This window comes from Sciurus vulgaris (genome assembly GCF_902686455.1).
Source record: "Sciurus vulgaris genome assembly, chromosome: 3".
NCBI classification, from domain to species: domain Eukaryota; kingdom Metazoa; phylum Chordata; class Mammalia; order Rodentia; family Sciuridae; genus Sciurus; species Sciurus vulgaris.
This window is the reverse complement of record NC_136463.1, coordinates 88,451,946-88,471,889: the sequence shown is the minus strand read 5'-3', so window position 1 is coordinate 88,471,889 and position 19,944 is coordinate 88,451,946. Positions and strand designations below refer to the sequence as shown.

The following is a 19,944-nucleotide window of genomic DNA, read 5'->3' as shown; positions in this document are numbered from 1 at the left end:
ATTTTTTAAAGGATGACTGTTACATTTGCATAAGCACTCAATGTGAAGCTGTGCGATATACTGGCTTTCAGATGGGTTATCAGCCAATAAAAGTTGATATGATACAGTGGAAATGACTTCCACATTGCCCATAACCCTCTAAGCCATTTGCTTTTGCAAGCAACAGGCTTCTCTGAAAACTCCAGAACACCACTTTCAGAGGCAAATTCTATCACCCTGATAGCATTTTCTAGTTTTATTTGATCTTGAAAAACATTTCATTATGTTTAATTTAGGGAAATGAGATTTCTTTAATTACTATCAGTAGCAGCTATTAGAGGCTCAATTACATTTGCAAATTCATTTTTAAAAGCTTTATAGTTTTCAGATAAAAATTTCAAGATCTAACTGCACCCATTAAAAGTTACTGTTCCTCCCCTTGGTGCCCATGCTTCCAAGAGAGAAGACAAGTTTTATTGTACAAAATAAATAATGCTGGAAGCTGAGGATTAGCCTAAATAGAGCTTAGAATCACTCATTTGAATAAATTAAATATTCCATTAAATAAATTGGTTCATTAAACATGCTCATGGTTTCCCTTTCTTTGGGGTTTCACATACGCTAAGTTCTACAGTGTGAAAGGTCAAGATGTGCCCATGAGGTAGAGGCTGCTTCCTAGCTGGAAATGCAGATGCTGTTTATTCCTCTGCATACCTACCCTAGCTTGTGGTCTTGCAGAGTTATACATCACCACTATTGCAAAGGAGATCATAAAGGGGGTCCAGGTGACCTCTGGTTTATTATTGTGCTGAATCCTATGAGTTGTTGCAGAAGTCACTCCAATTTTATATGTTCTGAAACTTCTTGTTCACATAATTAAACACTTATTAGCAGTAAGAAACTTCTTTCCAAGTTGGATGTTGTCCTTGTTCTTGCTCAAAATAGTATTAATAGGTTATTTTCTCCCTTAGGGATTATTAAAAGTTACTTATGTATGGAGGTCTGAAGAACATCTGTGCCGAGATGCCCATGACAGGCTGTTAGCCTCCTCACTCTTGATGAGGATGTTTTTCACCTGCAGCATCTAGAAGAACATCTGTGCAAAGTAGGAATTTAGTAAAGGCTGGATGATGCAGACGATGTGATTTTCTCAACTCCCTTCATATTAGAAGCAGCCATTGCTGCACTGCTACAACCAGACCACGGTTTGTCTGTCCACTTGGTGGCAATTTTGAGCTATATGCCATAGAGGAGCTACCTTGGAACAAGAAATAGAAACATCTTTTGGAAAACTTTGGGGTTGGCTCGTTGACTTGCTTTGCTGTACTGCAAAACCATCTCTGTTGGCAGGAAATATGAACTGCTGCTAATAAAAATTGTAAATGCTTTTGTTGTTGTTTGTCATGGATAAATGCATGCAGCTTCAAATGATTTAAAAATCATTGCTACTGAGTTCTTGCTAATAAACATGAAGACAAGAACATGCCAAAACTTATTTGAGGTGTATACATTCAAGGACTTGATTTTCTATTCATTTAATTTGAAAGTGTTAGGTTTTATTCTTCTCAACTTGCTTTTGTTTTTACTAAAGCCACTAAATGTCTATTGATGGAAAATGGGGATGTACTTTAGGAATTTAGTGTGTGAGTACATTGGTATTGGAGGAAGAGAGTTAAGTGTGGTGTTTGTTTATGGTGTTCTTTCATGTGTGGCTGCCTCGCATTCTCCACGGATTCCTGCTATCAGTTGTATTAAAAGAGTGAATCATGATAAACAAATAATTGGAAGGTCAGTGTTCATAAAAGACCAAGAAAGTGTTTTAAAGGCCCAGACTCAAACATGCCTTCCATTTAGGATCTGAAGTTATAACTTCTTTTTAAAAATATGCTGCTTTTTAAAGTTGTTCTGGAACAGTAGCATCATGAAACAAAGTCCTCATTGTTTGTGTTTTGCCCTCTGTGCCCCCCCACTCTTCACCTAACTGTTGCTGTTTAATAGCTTTAGTGCTAGAGAAAAAGTGTACAAATGAACAGAAGCAGCGTGGCTGCACTGCTGTGAAACGGCAGTAAAGGACAAAGGCGTATTAATTGTTATTCTCAGAAAGCTTATGATTCAATAGCTGTCTAATTTAATAAAGTCTTGTTACAGTGGAATGATTCAGCTAAAAGAAGCTTGTAAATATTGTAATAAGCACTGGAGCCGATGTGATCTTTTTTTAATTCTTGGAGGTGGTAGTTTTTCATGCTGTCCACTCTCAGGAAAGCCGCAATATGCTGCAAAGTTGTTTGTCAATGCCTGAGTTTATTTCGTAAGAAAGCATTGATTACAGAGTGAAAAACATTTAGTTTAACAGCAATCAATGAGGAGCAGACAAAAGGACATCTGAAGTTTTGAAGTCTTTAAAATACGAACTAAATGCCCCATCTGGGGAATTATTGGTAATAGGCATGACCCAAGGGCCATACAAAGTCTAGATTGCAAACTTGTGCTTTTTCTCTTAAGCCATTTCAAATCTTACAACACTTGAGAAACACTGAAATATTGGCAATGTGGAAATATTAACTTATTTAGCACACAGTAAATATAAAACTTTTGGTGTAGACATGGACAGTAGATTTTTCTACTACAAAATACCTGTAATATACACACTAGAGGATTTTATATTCCAAGTTGTTTGTTTTTAATAAGTAGTTAAGCATAATTTTTTTCAGCATTTGAAAAAATATGATAGGAAATTGTTTAAAGGTGCAACATCTGCCAACATTAAATCTTGTAGGCTTATGGAGCATTCAAAAAAACAAAACAAAATGTTAAACTGTCTGATTGTATTAGTCAACCTTGCATCATTATTATGAAATGCCTGATATATGAGGTAAAGAGAGGTTTATTTAGGCTCACAGGTCTGGAGGTTCCAATCCAAGTTCTGACAACTGCAACGATTTGGACCTCTGGTGAGGGTGGCACATTAGGACAGGGTGGCAGGAAAGAGTGAGCACTAACATCTGGAGCCAAGAAGCAGAGACAGTTCATATGGGGTCCTGTAATTCCACGGAGGGCACGTCCCCAAGGGCCTAAGTATCTTGCACTAAGCTCCACCCCTTAAAGATCCATAGCACACCATAGTGGCTACCCTGGAGATCAAACTTTTTTAACACGTGGCCCTTTGGGGGCGGTCAACATTTAAACTCCAGAAGTGACTAAGGAATCATTTTCTGTACATATTCAGAATTATCTCATGTTGACATGAGTTTGGCATGAAGGCCCTTTGTAAATTATTGAATTTAAGTAATTTGAATAAGATCTAACACTAACCCACACTGGCAGCAAGTGACTGCAGAATTTATTCTCCCTCCAGCAGGGGGCAACTATTCCTAGCAGAATAAGAAGAGACCCTGGCTAATGAGTCAACACCAAAGGGTAAAATCTAATTCCACATATAACACAAATCTGTTGCCTCTGTACAGGGATGAAATCACAAAGAGGAATAAAAATTTGTTCCTAGCATACTGACAAGCACAGATATTACATGATTTCCAGAATTGCTGAAAGGGTCACCCTTTCTGAAAAGCACTAACAATTTTTTCAGTGTTGACAGTAGCTGCAAAATTTCATTAAATTTAAGAGAAGGTATATCACGTCTGTTTCTCAACAATAAGAAGGCAATTCCCCAACACTATGGCTACTGGGGAATTTATGAATTTTGTATAGAAAAAAAAATCACTTCCTAGAAAATGAACAATTAAAGTCGGTTCCTTTTTGTGAGACATCAACTAGAAATTGTGATTAGGGGTCCAAAAAATCCTTCTCTCTGCCCATTAACGTGAGCAGTTTTGTTGGAGCACACATTCCTGTTCATCCATGTGTCCTCTGTGTCCATTTTCATGCTAGAAGGGTGCAATTGAGTAGTTACAGCAGAGACTACTCAGTATGACACAAATAGCCTAAAGTATTTACCAACTGATTCCTAATGGAAAATACTTGTCAACCCCTGCCCTACACAGTCATACCTTGCCACCTAATTGTCACATATGTGCTAAACTTTGTGTAACCCCATTATAATATTCTCAATGGTAAAGACCAATCCGTCTGTCTGCCTGCCTCTCTTTCTTTTAAGACTTTCTCCTAGATTTTTTATACCCCATAACCTCTAACAAGGTCCTGGGAGGAGAGATACTTAAATATTTCAGTTCAGCAATTTAAATGACAGTCTCTAGACCAGGAAAGAAACTCCTTCATGTGTGCAAAGGGAAGCCATCAAACTTTAGGTCCCTGGATTCAGATTGCTTACAATCAAAACTTGGTTCTGCTATTTACTAACTGTGACCTTAGTTTCACAATATCATTTAAAAAATCAAGTTGGAAAGAGTGCTTATGTCTAGTGTTGCAATGATTCATGGGAAACTATAAGGTAAAAAACACTTAGAACTCAGCTAGGATTCCTCAGCATTATCATTAGTTGCAAGGCTATATTGACATAATTTTTCTTAGAATCATTTTAATCATTTAATAACTTTTCCATTAATAAGAAGGTGCACTTTAAATGTATATATGTGTTTCCTTTTCTTACTCATCACTGGGGTTACTTTCACTACATGTAGTTTGGTCTTAATGCCACACTTGTTGAGTGGATGAATCCTTTTTGCACAAAAAATAAAAAATAATGTGTCTGTTTATTTAATAACTGTCTGTGGTACTGAGGCAGCAGGATCTCAAGGTGAAGCCTAGCCTCAGTATCTTAGTGAGGTCCTAAGCAATTTAGACCCTGTGTCAAAATAAAAACTAAAAAGGGTTGGAAATGTATCTTAGTGATAAAGCACTGCTGGATTCAATCAATAGTATCAAAATAAAAACAAAACAACCCCCAAAACTGTGAGTAATGATTAGTTCACTGAAACCCTGGTCACATGTAGATCCCTTTTATATTCCTCTTGACCTACGAAGTGAAAATACTAAGAAGTACTCCTTGATGGTAGTTGACTCTTATTCATTGGAAACATCTTCTTTGTACATGTTGACACTGATTCTTTGGTCATAAATCCAGGGAGCCCTAGCCTGTATGAAAACATACATTTGTGGAGCAATATACCTTTTTTTTTTAACCTGTAAAAAGTGAAGGAGCCATATTTCATAACATGCAAGGCCTGCCCCAAGCTTAGTTTTTAGTACTGTTATTCTCCCGAAAGGGGCAACATTTTCTAGGAGAGCTTTTAAAGATACTAATATAATGATAAAAGTGTTTTATGATTTTGCTAATCACCTTTCTATTTTTAGGCAGAGATTTAATTTTGACCTTATATATAAAGATGTGTATTGCAAAAGAAAATAATTTAGAAATGTAGATGAAAGTTTTACATATAAATCTTATGGGTTCAAATGCAAAATTTCACCAACTTTTGATAATTTGTTCTTTGTTGAACTGTCTGGAAACTAAATCCTGAAAGATGATGTTTGATTTCCTATACGTACAACGGCAGACTTAGGATCAGCTGGATCACCCTGGACAAATTAGAACCTTCTTGGACCTGATTTGTACTTGGTGGTCTAAAGCACCTTTCCAAGTGTGAAGTCTTCAATTTCCCTTTGATCGTTAGCCCTATAGAAAGAAAAGAGTCAGGTATCCATGTGAAAAATTAACTGTGCCTGTGTTCAAATCTGGCAAAGCCTTCCAGAGAGACTTCTGCATGAGGGGGTTGAAAGTTTAACTATGAATAAGAACTAGGGAGAATCCAGGAGATTATAAAAAGGGCCCTAATAATACAATTTGATGCTCAAGTTACACACTAAATACCTGTAGTTATGAGTTAGGTCTTTCCACTGTGAGATGTTCCATTCCATTCCTAGCTCTGCATCCGACACCAATACCATTACTGGTGACTACAGTCCATATTGGTCTATTTTTTTCTGTGTATATTTGTACGTGGGGGCCATGTTTTCCATTTGCTTCTACTTGAGAGTACCACCACTCAGAAACTGAGATGATCTACTATAAGGCATTTGTGTGATTAACCAATGGTTAAGTGGACTCTTAAAAAGCCACTCAGATGGTCTTTTAAGAGTACACATTTTCCATTTCGAAAGATTAACTGTGCTCATTCAGCTCATTTATAGGTCTTTAATGATTTCAACATAAAAATGATATTTCTGTTTAAGCTTACCTCTCAGAAATAATACAAACTAATCATTCAATATGCAATATTTTCAGTTTCTCCTAACTTTGGTCATTGTGTGAAATGAAATACCAAAGCATTGAACCATAGCTTGTGATTCGTTCCACATTGATTTTTTAAGTATTCTAGCTGACCTTTTAATGGCGTGATATAATGTGGAAGCTTGCATTTGCTAACAAGGATAAGGCAAACTGCTTAAAACCATGTTTAAAATTTTTCAGTTTCCTAATATATTTTAATATCATAAAATAATAGGAATTAGTCTCATAAAAATTAGTCCAGTTGTTCCCAAGGCTTTGTTTAAAGGAAATTTCCACAAAGAAGTGAACAGTATGAAGTATGTTTTCCAGATGAATACAAAGTATTATGACAAGCAAAGGGGTATGAAGAGAAGAGAAGGAAGCTGGGAATAGGAAGGGCAGTAGAATGAATTGGATGTGACTCTCATATGCTCGTATATGAACACATGACCAGTGTAACTCCACATCATGTACAACCACAAGAATGGGATCAAAACTGAAATGGGTTGCACTCCATGTATGTACAAGATGTCAAAATACACCCTACTGTCATGTGTATCTAAAAATAACAAATAAAAGTATTACGAGAATTAATACTAATTACAAAGATCCTGGAAGTCATTTCTCTGGCAGACTTAAAAGCTCCAGTAGCACCTTGTACAGTCAGTTGTTGACATTATAATTATTCTCTTATTTTAGAAGAGTGGATAATTATCATAGCAAATACTCTTAATTTTTCATACACATAATTACACCCATCATTGAAGAAAGACAGAAATATAAGGATTCCAACTACAAGGATAAAAGGATTCTTAGTCTGAATGTTTTTCTTTTTTGCTCTCACAATTCTAGGAAAGCTAGTAGGGTGAACAAATAGAACAGTAAAATATACCATCCTAATAAGATTACAAATGCTTTTTAAAGGAACCACTAAAAATCCTCTAAGAAATGAAATTTTTTACTTACTAGTCAATAAATGAAAGTGTCTAAGCAGGTAAGAGATGAATATGAAGTTGGAACTGCAATGTATGGGTTGTGGGGAGAAGGCAATGGCAAAGGAAAGAAAATGATGGAGTGACATGTGCCAATGGAGATTCTAATTCAAAGAAAAATCTCATCACATTATCTTAGCATCAGGATTAAGACAAAAGGTTGCTACTGATAGAAATTTTGCAAACCTAGAGTTGGCTGCCAACTAAGGAAAAAGGAGTAGGAGGTCAAAAGCTCAGTTAAACTCAAGAGGTATTTATTGCAGGACTTCAGGACTGCTGGACAATATGCAAATGTTCCATGGAACGTTTTTACTAAGTACAAGTCCTAATCCCCATTTTCAGAAAAGTATGCTTTTTGAGGAGATGGGGAAAATAGTTTTATATGAAATTCTTAGCAAAGGATATGACATCATACAACTTTCAAAAACCTAAGTTGATTATTAAGAACACAAGTGAGTGAGATAAACCAATATTAGGTGGTTTATAAGAGACATTATTTTGACAAGCAAAATGTTAACCATCATAGTAAATATACCTGAAGTTGAAGACTAGAGTATAGAAAGGGAAAATAAAAGATCCTTGAGTCTTCTGTAAGAAGAAATAGAGAAATACATTGCCCCACATTTGAGATGGAAAGTAAATTGGTTAGGGATCCATTAATTTTTCTTTGGTTGTTTTGGGGTGTGGGCAGAAAAGTAACAGTGGGGGTGAAAGGGGCACAAAACAATCTAGGGTCACTCTAAAAGTGTGTAGGTGGTGCAGGGTACAGAATTGGAAGTAAAAATTTCTAAAATCTGAAATGTCACCCCTTCCTTTTATAGAATATACTGCCTCCACAGGAAAGAATCCCTAAGAGTTCAATCAAGTATGAAGGCACTTAAAGAAATTGACTTTGGAGAATCCCCAAGAGTATAGAATAATTAATAGCTATTGTTAATTGTGACGAATTGACATGACAACAGCGAAAGATCTGTGACCAGGGGAGAAGAATGAGTCCATTGACTTCTTATAAAAGAACCCATTGGTCAAGTAAATGAAACTGTTTTCTGAGTCAAGTCAAGAACTGAGCCCTTTGACCAAATAAACTCAAGGGAAAGATTGGCATAATGGAGAGTGTGTCTGCATTAGACAGCAGACTCCTGACACCAGGTTTGCCACCTACCTGGCTTATTACTCATGTCTTGCTTTCCTTGGTTGGTCCCTGTAATCATTAGATATTCAAAGCCTTGGAAAGAAATGGTTTTCTGAGAAGCTGGTTGAAATCAGAAAGTCAGTGAGCCAGAAAGCCCTGTGGAGAAGCCTTTTCCCACTCAAGAAACCATTGCTAATGAATGGCAGTAATAAAAGACACAGTCAGCTCTGTCCTCTTAACAGTAGTCTCACTTCTGGAGCCCACATGGAGGAAGAACTACCTTAGTCAAAGTCATTTAGATTAGGTCAGTCTCCTTCAAATCTACAGAGACCTCTAATTGTTAGGGAATGAAATTTAAACTGATCTTCTGGACTCTGTTTCACCACTTCCCATTTGTGCAAACTGCAATATCATCACTTTAACTTCTTGCTTGCTTTACACTAGCCAAGAAAACCATAGTTAGCCTCTTAAATCTCTAGCTTCATTCACCTAATTTTCCAAAAGAAGGGTGTTAGTTATCTTCATCAAATGAAATCCGTGTTTTGACTGACCCCCAATATATGTTCACACTGACACAGCATCTCGTGGACACTGTTTCTTCTCTTTATATCTTTAATAGTATTAGTAATCAAGATTTTCTTGATATGGATATGGCTAACTTCACGGCTATATACAATGTGAGCTTTGGAAGGGACCTTAGCATTTTAGCATTTAGGTCCAGAGAAAGTAAGTGTATTTCCAAGGGATAGCAAGGTGACTGGTGAGCCAAAATGACAGGCCAGATGACTAGCCTCATCCGCCACCTCAGGAACCATGACAGTGAAAATGAAGATGCTTAATACTGGTGAAAAGTGTGAGAAATGGGTCAATATATACATTTACTCCTGATTTTTTTCAGCTCTGTGTATATTTTGGACACAATATTACCCTTTTATTCTTCATTGTTAGTCGATAAATAACAAAGATCACTGACTGCACTCTAAAAGCAAGTTGTTTTCTTTTTGTTGGATCCCATAATCTGTTATGGGGTTTCCTATCATTTCTTTACCATGCATACTGTCCTTAACATGCCAAATCATTTTGCTTTGCCTTCTTTACAACCCAACCTGAAAATATTATTCCCATAATGTTCATATCTGTACCCCAGTTCTAACAAATAAATACCAAACTAATCTTTGCCTAAGAAACTGGAGTGAGTCCTATGTGGTGATTCACCTACTACACTTTTCCTGGTAGAACTCTCTTTGAAGACACTGAGATTCATCCAAGTGCCCACTTGTCTTCTTTACCCTTGAAATCTCCATTTCCCACCTCCACCCGTGTCCTCCTCTGTCTCTTTCACCCTTTTCACTCTTCTCTCACTTTTTTTTAAGCCAAGCTCTGCATCTTTTTTTTTTTTTTTTTTTTTAAACTTTGTTTCTCTCTGGTGATGTTAACAGCACTGGGAATATATACTGGCCTGTTTCTATCCTAGCATCTCAAAATCTGATTCTGATTCTTCTGTTGCAGCCAACTACGGGCTTCAAAAAATCAATTCTTAAGCTCCTTATCTGTTTCTCTGCTTCTAGGATGACTGAATCTTTCATAACTAATGGGGATATTGAATTCAGAGGGCTTTATGGAAAAATACATTGCAATTCGTGTAAAAAGCAAAATGAGGCTGCAATTAGATGAAATAATTACTGCTTAATTCAGATCCATTTTATGTTGGTTTGATGGAATTTAGTTGATATAGAGTCTTTTAATTAAAAACTAGTTTTCATGAAAACATTAGTCTAATTTTTCTGCTGATTTATAGCTTATATACTTTTAAAGAAAAAAAAAAAAAACAATTGGCTGCCAATTTTAGACTCTCCAATAGCAAAAGAATTAAAAGGGTTATTCTGGGTCCCTGTGATTCTTAGACTGTTTCATATAATATATTGGATATTGACCAGTGAGCACATGGAGAAAGATACCTGTGAGTTTTTGGGTACTAATTAATAAGATGATTTAATTAGATCTAGAAGTTCTGAGTTGATGATTTGGTCTTTGCTTTATAATTGTATCATTGACTTAAATGTGTTCATCTTTTCTAGTAGACCATGTGATTTTGAATTCCAATTGATAATATATAGCTTGTGTGCCAGAGCCTACATTTTTTGAATAAGCTCATATAGTTTTCCATCAATACTCAGAAATATAATTTAATCCCTACAACCTTCTCTGATGGCCTATGTTAATTTCTTGCTATGTTTAAGGTTCTCTTATTATCCTGGGTTACTAATGTTTCTCCTAGGATTCTTTGATCTACAGTATTATTCATCACAAGTATTATGATAAGAGTTTTGCAACTTGACCACATTTCAGGAAATTTTTTAGAAGAAACATTGTGAAAACTGTTCTGTATGTCATCACACATCTCTCAAGCACCAGGTCAGTGCAGAACACCTGGAGAGGGCTGGTGCCTCTTTGTATTCACTAAGCAGGAGTCACAGAGGTATGCCTTGAGCAGATGAGGGTGGGGCCTCTCCTGCCATGGTGGAAATTTTACTTAACAGGTGGCCATGTATGGTGGCACTAGAATTTGCACACCAACTAAAGAAAATTCCTGTCCTTCAAACTCTTTCAATCTCCTTTTACTTTGCCAGTATTACCACCTACTGATGTAATGAGAGTCACCAAATATAATTAGATTTAGGATAGAGGTACATATTGACATTTTAGATTTGAAATCAAGTGTTCATATTTCAATTTCTCCCTAAGGGTTTGGCACACCATTTATCAGACCATCTGTTTGAAATTATAGTTCATAATGGGGTTAAAAATAACTTTTAGGGAAGGCCAAATAAAGGGTTGTATACATTTTCAATGGCATCCATAATTGTTTCTTTATTCGCATATTAAAACCCACTTAAAAATGTCTTTCCTACAATATTAATGTATGATATGTTTTAAAATATATTTTTAACTTTTTAAAAGAAGTATCACTAGAATATTTCTCTAGCATGTAATGATCATTAAAGGCTAAAATTCCTACAGAATTTATCAAAATTAGCTGAACTACATTAGATAATATAAGCTATATCATTCCATTTAATTATATTTTATTTTAAATTAGACTTTAAATTTTAATTTTTAAATTTTTATTGTGTACAATTCAAAATAAATTTATTTCTTAAATATCTTACAGTGCAATGCACATTTATTTTTGAAATATCACATTTTGAAACACACTTATGCATTCTCTGCCAAGGGTGAGCCAGACAAATGTTCTTTATTGGTTTTAAAGTGTAATTAAAAGTATTGATTCCCAAACCATTGCATTCATATAAGTGTTAAAATATATCATAATTATGCATTTAACATAAAATATAGAGGCTGTTCATTAATAATAAAATTCCATCTTAATTTTTTAAAGGACTTTTTATTTTTTAAAATACTTATTATTTTGCTTGTTCCTCACAGCATTACTATGAATGTAGATTGGGACATTTTGTTCTTCTCAATGTATAGAGGGAACTGGCTTAAAACAGTGAAGAGTTAATCTATGTGGCCTGTCCAAAACCACCTACTTTGTGAATGATGCAGTTCAAGCTAGAAGCTGGTAGTATTCACAGGTCTCTATTTAAATATTTCCTCATTCTGTAATTTAGCCTCTAAATTCTGTTCTTTCTCCACAAGGTAGTCGGAATGAACTCTGCAAAACCTTAATCAGATCCTATCACTCACATGATTAAGCCTTCGTACCAAGTGACCATTTCTTTTTCAGGATGTAGTCCCAAGTCCTTGATAAGCTGGTCGTGGTCTACCAGTGTACAGCCTCTGCTATTTCCTTTATCACATGCTGTGACTGTTTCTTGCTCACCAGGCTTCAGTTACATGAGGAGTCTCTTTGTTCTTGCCATGTGTGACAAAGAATTCTGCACTTGCTGCTCATCCACCTGGCATGCTGATCCTTTCTCTTCACCTAGCAGCACCAAGTGATCACAGAGGTTTTGGTGTCAATGCTGCTCACTCAGAGAAGCCTTTCCCTAATCCACCAAAAACATCAGTTTCTCTTGCTATGATGTCAGCAAATCTTTAATTACTCATCAGTGGAACCAACACATTTTCCTGTGTGGTAGTTCCTTTGGTACTAGCCTCTGCTCTGTTACTCTGTTGAAGTCAGAATCATGCCTATTTGGTGCATTGCTTGCCTCCAGAGCTGGTCCAGTGTTTGGTACATAGTAGCTCCTCAGTGAACACATGTGTCTTAAGCAAATGAATGAATTCATTGGATAACACATAGTTCCTTTCCCCAGTGTAGCTCTCTATTAAATGAGGGAATTATCAGAATTTACATAGATTTTTCTCCTTCCTGGGAACATGTATATAGAAATGACTTCTAATACTTGAATGATTTAAGCAACTCTTAAAACATTAGCAGAAGAATTTTTTTTTTATTTTTAAAGTTTTTATTGTGAAACAAGAATTGGAAGAAGAATGCAAAGAATCCCCATATACTCTGCACTAAATTTTTAACATTTTGCCATATCTTTAATTCCCTGTCTTCCCCAACCATAGTCATTTGTGATTTAGTTGTAAACATTCTAACCCTTTACTTGTATTTTCACAGTACAATCATCAATTTCAGGAAATTTCTAGTTTTCTTCCATCTCCACCTGAAATTATGTTTGCATTTAATTGTTATGCTTTGTTAGTTTCTTTTAATTTGGAACTGAGGATTTTGATTTGAGTTTTATCATTTCTTGCTTCAGAGGAATAAATTTGTTTTTGGATTTTTGTTTGTTTGTTTGTTTTTCGTACTGGGGATTGAACCCAGAGTAGTTAATCACAGAGTCATATCCCAGGCTCTTACTACATTGCATAGGACCTTGATAAGTTGCTGAGGCTGGTCTTGAACTTGCAGTTCTCCCAAGTTGCTGGAATTACAGGTGTGCACCACAGTGCCTGGTGAGAAAGGAGTCTTCTTTGCCATTGGGAAATCTGCAAATTATGGTCATTCCTCAAAAACTTCTTTCTTGAGTTTATTTCTATAGTGTTTCCCAGTCCCAAACAGACGCCCTTTAACTTAAATCTGCATATCTCCCCAGTCTGTATTTACAGGTTTGTGCTGGCAACTCTTCCAGATGAATCCCAATTGGACTATGTTCCTTGTAAATTGTGTATTGAAAGGTGCTAAAATTGTACATTTGATCAAGTATATAAGTGGTTTTAGGGGAAGTATTTTCAGCATTAAATAATAACATCTTCAAAATAAGACCATTTTGAATTTTTTAACCATTATTAGTAAAGCTACCATAATGTCAATCTCTATAGAAAGATCTTTTTCCATTTAAGCAAAGTATATTCCTTTTTATTTTTTAAAAAGTGTTTTAATGGACCTTTATTTGAATTTTTTAAAAAATAAAATGAATTACCCAGGGAAACTGGAATCTCCTCCCTTTGAGGTTTCATGAGAGGATAGCTCAGTTAAGCAAGAGTTAATGCAAGCTCTGTTGCTGTGTGAGGGCTAAGATGTATAGACAAGATCATTTGTAGAACAAAACTTGAACTTCAGATATCCTTTTGTTTTTATGTTTGATTCTTTGTGCTCCACTCAACTCCTTGCTTGTCAAGGGGAAGTGAAAAGGGAAAGCACTTTGGAATTCTGTTCTTGATTCTGATTTCTTACTCTCTATTGTGATGTACAGTCTGCCCTGCTATAACATGACATATATAGTTCTAAAAATCACTGCACTCTGCAAAACCACACGATAGAAATCATAAGGCGGGAAATGTGACTAGGAATGCAATACTAAAAACTTTGTAAGTGACACCTTAAAAAAAAAGAAACCTAATAAAAATGATAGTGAAGTTTTCCATGTGTTCAGTGGTTAAGAAATACATAAATACTGCAATGAATTTGACATTTTACCTTGAAAAAGACCTACAGTTGACTTGTGGGTGTGGGTGTCAAAAGCAATGCAGCTTCTAAGTTACCATGAAGTGGTAGCACAGAAAGAATGTGGCTCATAATGGGCATGGTGGACTGAAGTCTCTTTGAAATGTATTTTGTGTATTTCTATGCAACTTGGGTCAGCAGGGTACAATTTTTTTTCTCATGAATGAAGTCAACCAGAAGCAAATGTGAGATTTATATCATGCTCAAATTGTTCCCCGATTTATCAATTGCATTGGAACAAATTTGCAACTTTAAGAGAAATTATAGCATATGTGACTCTAATGATCCCATACAGAGAGAAATGTTGATTGTGTGTAATAATTGAGTAGTTATTTTTATTGATTATATATATATATGTGTGTGTGTGTGTACGTCTAAAATTCACCATTTTAGCCATTTGTACAAGTTTACTTTAATTAGCATATTTCTTTTCCATAACCAATATTTTTCTTCCTTTCCAAAGTTTTCAGAATGTCACATTCTAAAGTGACAGCATAAAAATTTCATTTTTTTCTGATGTTGATGAAAGGAACTGATTTGGGGGTTAAAACCTGACTAAGGACTTAACAAAAAGATTGCATCACAATCAATAAGCAGATGTTTCCAGTGCTACTATTAGATCATGGACTAAAAGTACAAATTGCATTTGCACCTACGACATAGTTGTAATCTCCAACAAATGTTTATCCAGTTGGAAAATTATGATAGGTGTATATGGAAAATAACAACGAAATAATGTTAAGGACCACCAGGGTGGTAAGTAGAGTTGGTGCTATAGGAATCCAATGAAGGGAGAGAATGATGGTCTGGTGAGGAAAAGATACAGAAGATATGGCTGTAGCTGAACCTGAGAGTAGCCCTTGGCTTCCAATAGAGACCTTGGAGAGCCTTTGAAGCAGAAGCTAGGATATGGTCAAAGGTGCAGAGGAAAGGGGATGGGTAGGCATTTTTAGAGGATCATGATTCATTTCTAGATTAGACTGTGATGTTTTCTTCATGATCCTCAGGATAACTTTCCCTCCATAAGTTAGAGCTAGAGAAAATTCATCTTTGCTGTCACTTTCTGTGAGTATGCCCCATGTAATCCATGGGACAGAGTAATAGGGTTTGATTTATGTCAACATAGAAGTCTCTGCTTCTCTTCTTTCTCTTTAGGAATTTATGTTCCTTGCAATAAAGCCCTGCATCTTTGGTTTTATCATAGAATTACAAATTGTGTATGCAAAGTGCTCAATTTAGTAGTGGCGATAAGCATGGCAAGCTTAAAAAATGGCTACAAGAACAGAACCCAAACAAAACAAAAAAGAGCATAACTGAATCAATATTATAAGGAGGATCTGAGCCCTTGCAGAACCAACTACTCTGAGTCAGTCTTTTTTGATACCTAATCTCCATTGGTGAAATGAACTATTTATCTAGAATTATAAAAACAGTGGGCGATTTTGCTTATTTTTATATCCGAAATTCTAATATAGCAAAATTAAAACTCATTCATTAGTCTTATTATCATTAATTTGAGAGTTTTTGTCCTTTTATAAAAACAATAGTATAAAGAATATGGAAACATTGAGGATGTGATATCATTTTGAACAGGTAATAATGCTCTTATTAATTACTATCTGAATTACTTTGCTTTTGATAGTATTTGGGGGTCATCATTCTTCATAGAAATCAACTTGGTTTAGGGGAAATTATCAAATTTTGGAATCAAGTCATCCAGTACACAAAAATCTATTACTTTTTGGTTTCTTGATGCTGGATACATTGCTTACATCTCATTGATCTTGATTCTCTGTTCTTTAACAAGAGATAAAAATCTATTTCCCTGTGTTGTCAGTGGGATGAAATTAACACATATGAAGCTCATGCTAGCATTTAGGGACCAACAGTTATTACTAGTTATTTTTTGTCTTAAATACCTTCTTGAAAGTCCTTTTCTTGTGTTTCTCACAGCATGAGAAGCTGATACACGAATTGGAAGAGGAGAGACACTTGCGTCTTCAAAGTGAGAAGCGGTTGCAGGAGGTGACCCTTGAGTCGGAGCGCAACAGAGTACAGATGCGTGGTCTGCAGCAGCAGTTCTCCAGGTACTGTTCTTGACTGAGAGGTGTGCCTTTGTGCATACCTCAGGCTGGGGATCTCCAATGTGCAAACTTTTGTTGCTTATTTCCTAACATTTTAGACTCTATTTTGACCCAGTCATCCTATTACATCTGGACCAATTTTCTGAAACTTTTCACTTCCCCTTGAAGTAATCTCAGCTCTATTAACACTGGTTGCCTTCTTTTCTCCCTGATGGCTTCTTGAAAGGTCTTTTGTGAATATGTGTTGAATTTGTGATCTATGACCATGTCCCATGTCTGGTCAGCCAGAGGAATGAGATTGTTCTAGTCATCCCAATCCTATTTTAGGTTAGTAAGTGTGGATCTAATCATTTAGGAAAAACTCATTTACAAGTGCTAAAGAAAATAAAATAAAGCAAAACAAAACAATGTGTACCTTTCTTTTAAAAAGATATAACTAGCCAGGTATGGTGGCACACACCTGTAATTCCAGCTGCTCAGAAGTCTGAGGCAGGAGGATTATGAGTTCAGAGCCTGACTCAGCAACTTAGCAAGGCCCTAAGCAGCTCAACAAGACCCTGTATCTAAATAAAATGTAAAAACAGGCTGGGTATGTTGCTTAGTGGTTAAGTACCTCTGGGTTCAATTCCCAGTACCAAAACTAAGAAAAGAAAAGAAAAAGAAAAAAATGTAACTAGAATTTGAAGGGTGGATTCAGTAAAAGGAGTTCTTTTTAGCTTTAATTCTGGCACAGTTAGAATCTTTCAACTGCAATTATAGTTAATATGGGGCTGGGTGACAGTTCAACCTGTTATGTTAAAATCTATTCAGTTACAAGAAAAAAAAAAAAAAAAAAAAACTTGGGTATTTACAGTCCTTGGACCAGGTACCGGGTCCCTGTGAGGGATAAGAGACTTTTATTTCTATTCTTCAGCATTTATAAAACCAGGAAAATAATTTGTTTCTCTCCTCCAAAATGAGCTTTTCCCAAGCAGTGTCATGTTTGGGAAGTTGCCTTACAAGGTGCCTTAGAAATGCACCAGTCAATATTGTAACAAATCCACACCCCATCCCTCTCTTCCATTTCATGGGAATTCTTATCAGTGTCCCAAATGGAAATAATAGATCCTCCAAAACCAACTTTAAAAGAAGCACCGTTTTTAAATACTTGCCATTTTATTGATACAGGTAAGGAGGAGGCAGATCTTGCCTTTGCCAGTGTCTAATTGAGATGTTTTGATATTCAAGCTATTGATTTCCATGATGTGAGTCTCATGACACAGTGAATTATTTTCATATGATGCTGGGTCATCCGCTGTAAATCAAATGACAATTCTATACAGATTTGAATTATAGAAGAGCCAAGATTGTATCCTAAGCTGAAAGAAAAGATAATTATATGTATAATAAATAGTGGTTGATTCTACATACTGCTTTTGTGAGATTTTTTTCCCCAGCATAATCAGTTTTCTTATGTAAACTTTCATTGAAACTGAAAAGTTCAAGTCCAATTACAGCCAGACAACTAATGTAAATCAGTGAAAGATGGAGGGGGATAAACATAAATAACAGATAAGATAATTACATGATAATTTGGGGAGATCTAATGAACCATGTCTGATGGCCTTTCACAATTTAAATTTTGGTTTTGAAGATATTTCTAGGAATGCTTATTTAAATAATCCTGTTAATTTAAGTCATTGTAAAAATTTCAGTATTACAGAATATGTCCTCCAACATGTTCAGCATTTAAATATTCATATAATTTATATAATCCAAACTATTACATTGAATTAAAAGTGTTATATTCATAATTTTATCCTTTTTATTCTGGGTTAATTAGTTCATTTGGTGTGGAATATTATTTGGGATGTCGACTTACTTTGTTCATGAGCTGAGGTTTTCTTTTAAAATTGTCCATAAACTCCTTTGTCAAAGAATGTCGCATATCTTACAATAGAAGGTAGATTTACAATAAGGCTGTAAAAATAAAAGCAGAAAATAAAGGTCACAAAAGTGAATGTGACAGGTAGTCATAGTCACATAGCCCAACAGCTTTTCTGAAAATGAGCAACTGGTTGAAAAGGAATACATGAGAGAGAGGTAATTCTTATTTCACAGTCAAAAGCTACTGCTTCCTAAATAGAGGGACATTATCTCTGGATATAAGTTCATAAGCGTATGTATCAGACAGGCCCCCTTCATAGGAGACATCAATGGATAAAATTGATATTGGTTCAAGATGGTGTAAATTAGGATTGATTCTTAAGAGTGCCACTACTTCTATATCACTTACGTTTGAAAAGTTAAACAGTTTCTAAATTTTTTTTAATACATGAAATAAGAATACTGGATCCATGTCTGAAGGATCTGGTGAAATAAAAACTATTCTATTGTCCAAAACTCTTAAGTCAACCACTCTATGGCAGATTCATGACAACATCTATCTCTCTGTCTGTCTGTCTATCTATTGATCTATCTATATGCATGTACTATATCTACACATACGTGTACCTGCATTTTCTATTTTTTTTCGCAGAGTGATAAGAGTTGGGTGCCTGCATTGGGTCGTATAACAGTTTCTTGGAATATTTGATAGCATAATAAACAGGGGAGCCTTTAAATAGCACTTAAGGGCTTCCAAGTCTCATCTTTAGAGACAATACGATGTGGAGAAGGAACTGAATAAAAAGTTAGAGACTGGGACAGTTGGGGGCATGTGGAAAATGGAGTTCTTCAGGTACTGGGATGAGTGAGTGAAAAAAGTCAGTCCAGGTTCTGGGTATTTGAAATTTCAGCTGTGTGCTGGGCCCAATGACTTGAATGCACAAGGCAATCCTGAACATTTGTAATTATCTGTATTAATGAGTAATGGAATCACTTATAATAAAAATCCATAAGAATGAGTGAGTGGTTCCCTTTATGTCACCATCAAACTTCCATCCACAATCCCTTCCTTCCTTTTGACCATTATACCTTGATTAGGGTATAATGATTAGTAATGGTCCAAAGTTTGGGCAATAAAAAGAAAACAAATATGCAACTAGAAGTTACAAAATCAGCTCTAAACTCATAGATCAGAAATTGCCTGCATGGAGGATGATGCGGACAAGCATAACAAACTTGTTTTGACCATTTATATTCCTAAATGTAAATACAAAGAAGGAAAAAATAGGTACTATCAAATTAAACTGTCCCCACAGTTGGTAGAGCCCTTTAATAAGAGGGTACCTAAACGCAGATGGTGGCATCTTTAGGGCTGTCTCTTGATGCTCTTATTATTTTGTGATATAAATCAAAGATGCTTTCCAGATGTGATGGTGATTGCTTAACCACTGTCTGGTGGTATACATGGCTGGGCATATTTTATGAGGGATTAGTTCTGTAATCATCTCTAATTCCATAATTCTCCTCCCACCCTGACGGCTTGTCAGAATTGTGCTTGTCCAGCCAGCCAGCTTAGTGGTGTAGACTAAGGCTATGTCTCTGTCTTCCTGTCTGGGTAAAGAAATAAGGATTTATCCTCAGTTTCATTATTCTACCTGGAGTAAATGAACTGTTTGCACATCAACTAGATTTATCTGGAGGAGTACTTTCAAGAACATCTCCAAGTTGGGTAAGATATGTTGACTTGTAATAACAGTTATTTTAAAAAATAGGCTTAT

General features: G+C 35.6%; 1 protein-coding gene across 12 annotated transcripts in view; it reads left to right on the top strand.

The window, feature by feature from the left end:
* Positions 1 to 19,944, top strand: part of NCKAP5 (NCK associated protein 5) — a 1,127,143-nt gene that overhangs the window by 596,398 nt on the left and 510,801 nt on the right. For all 12 annotated transcript variants that reach the window (XM_079135590.1, XM_079135586.1, XM_079135591.1 and 9 more), the window contains one exon: positions 16,170 to 16,303. In XM_079135590.1, coding sequence (XP_078991716.1) covers positions 16,170 to 16,303 — 134 coding nt within the window. The remainder of the gene's footprint in view (positions 1 to 16,169; positions 16,304 to 19,944) is intronic.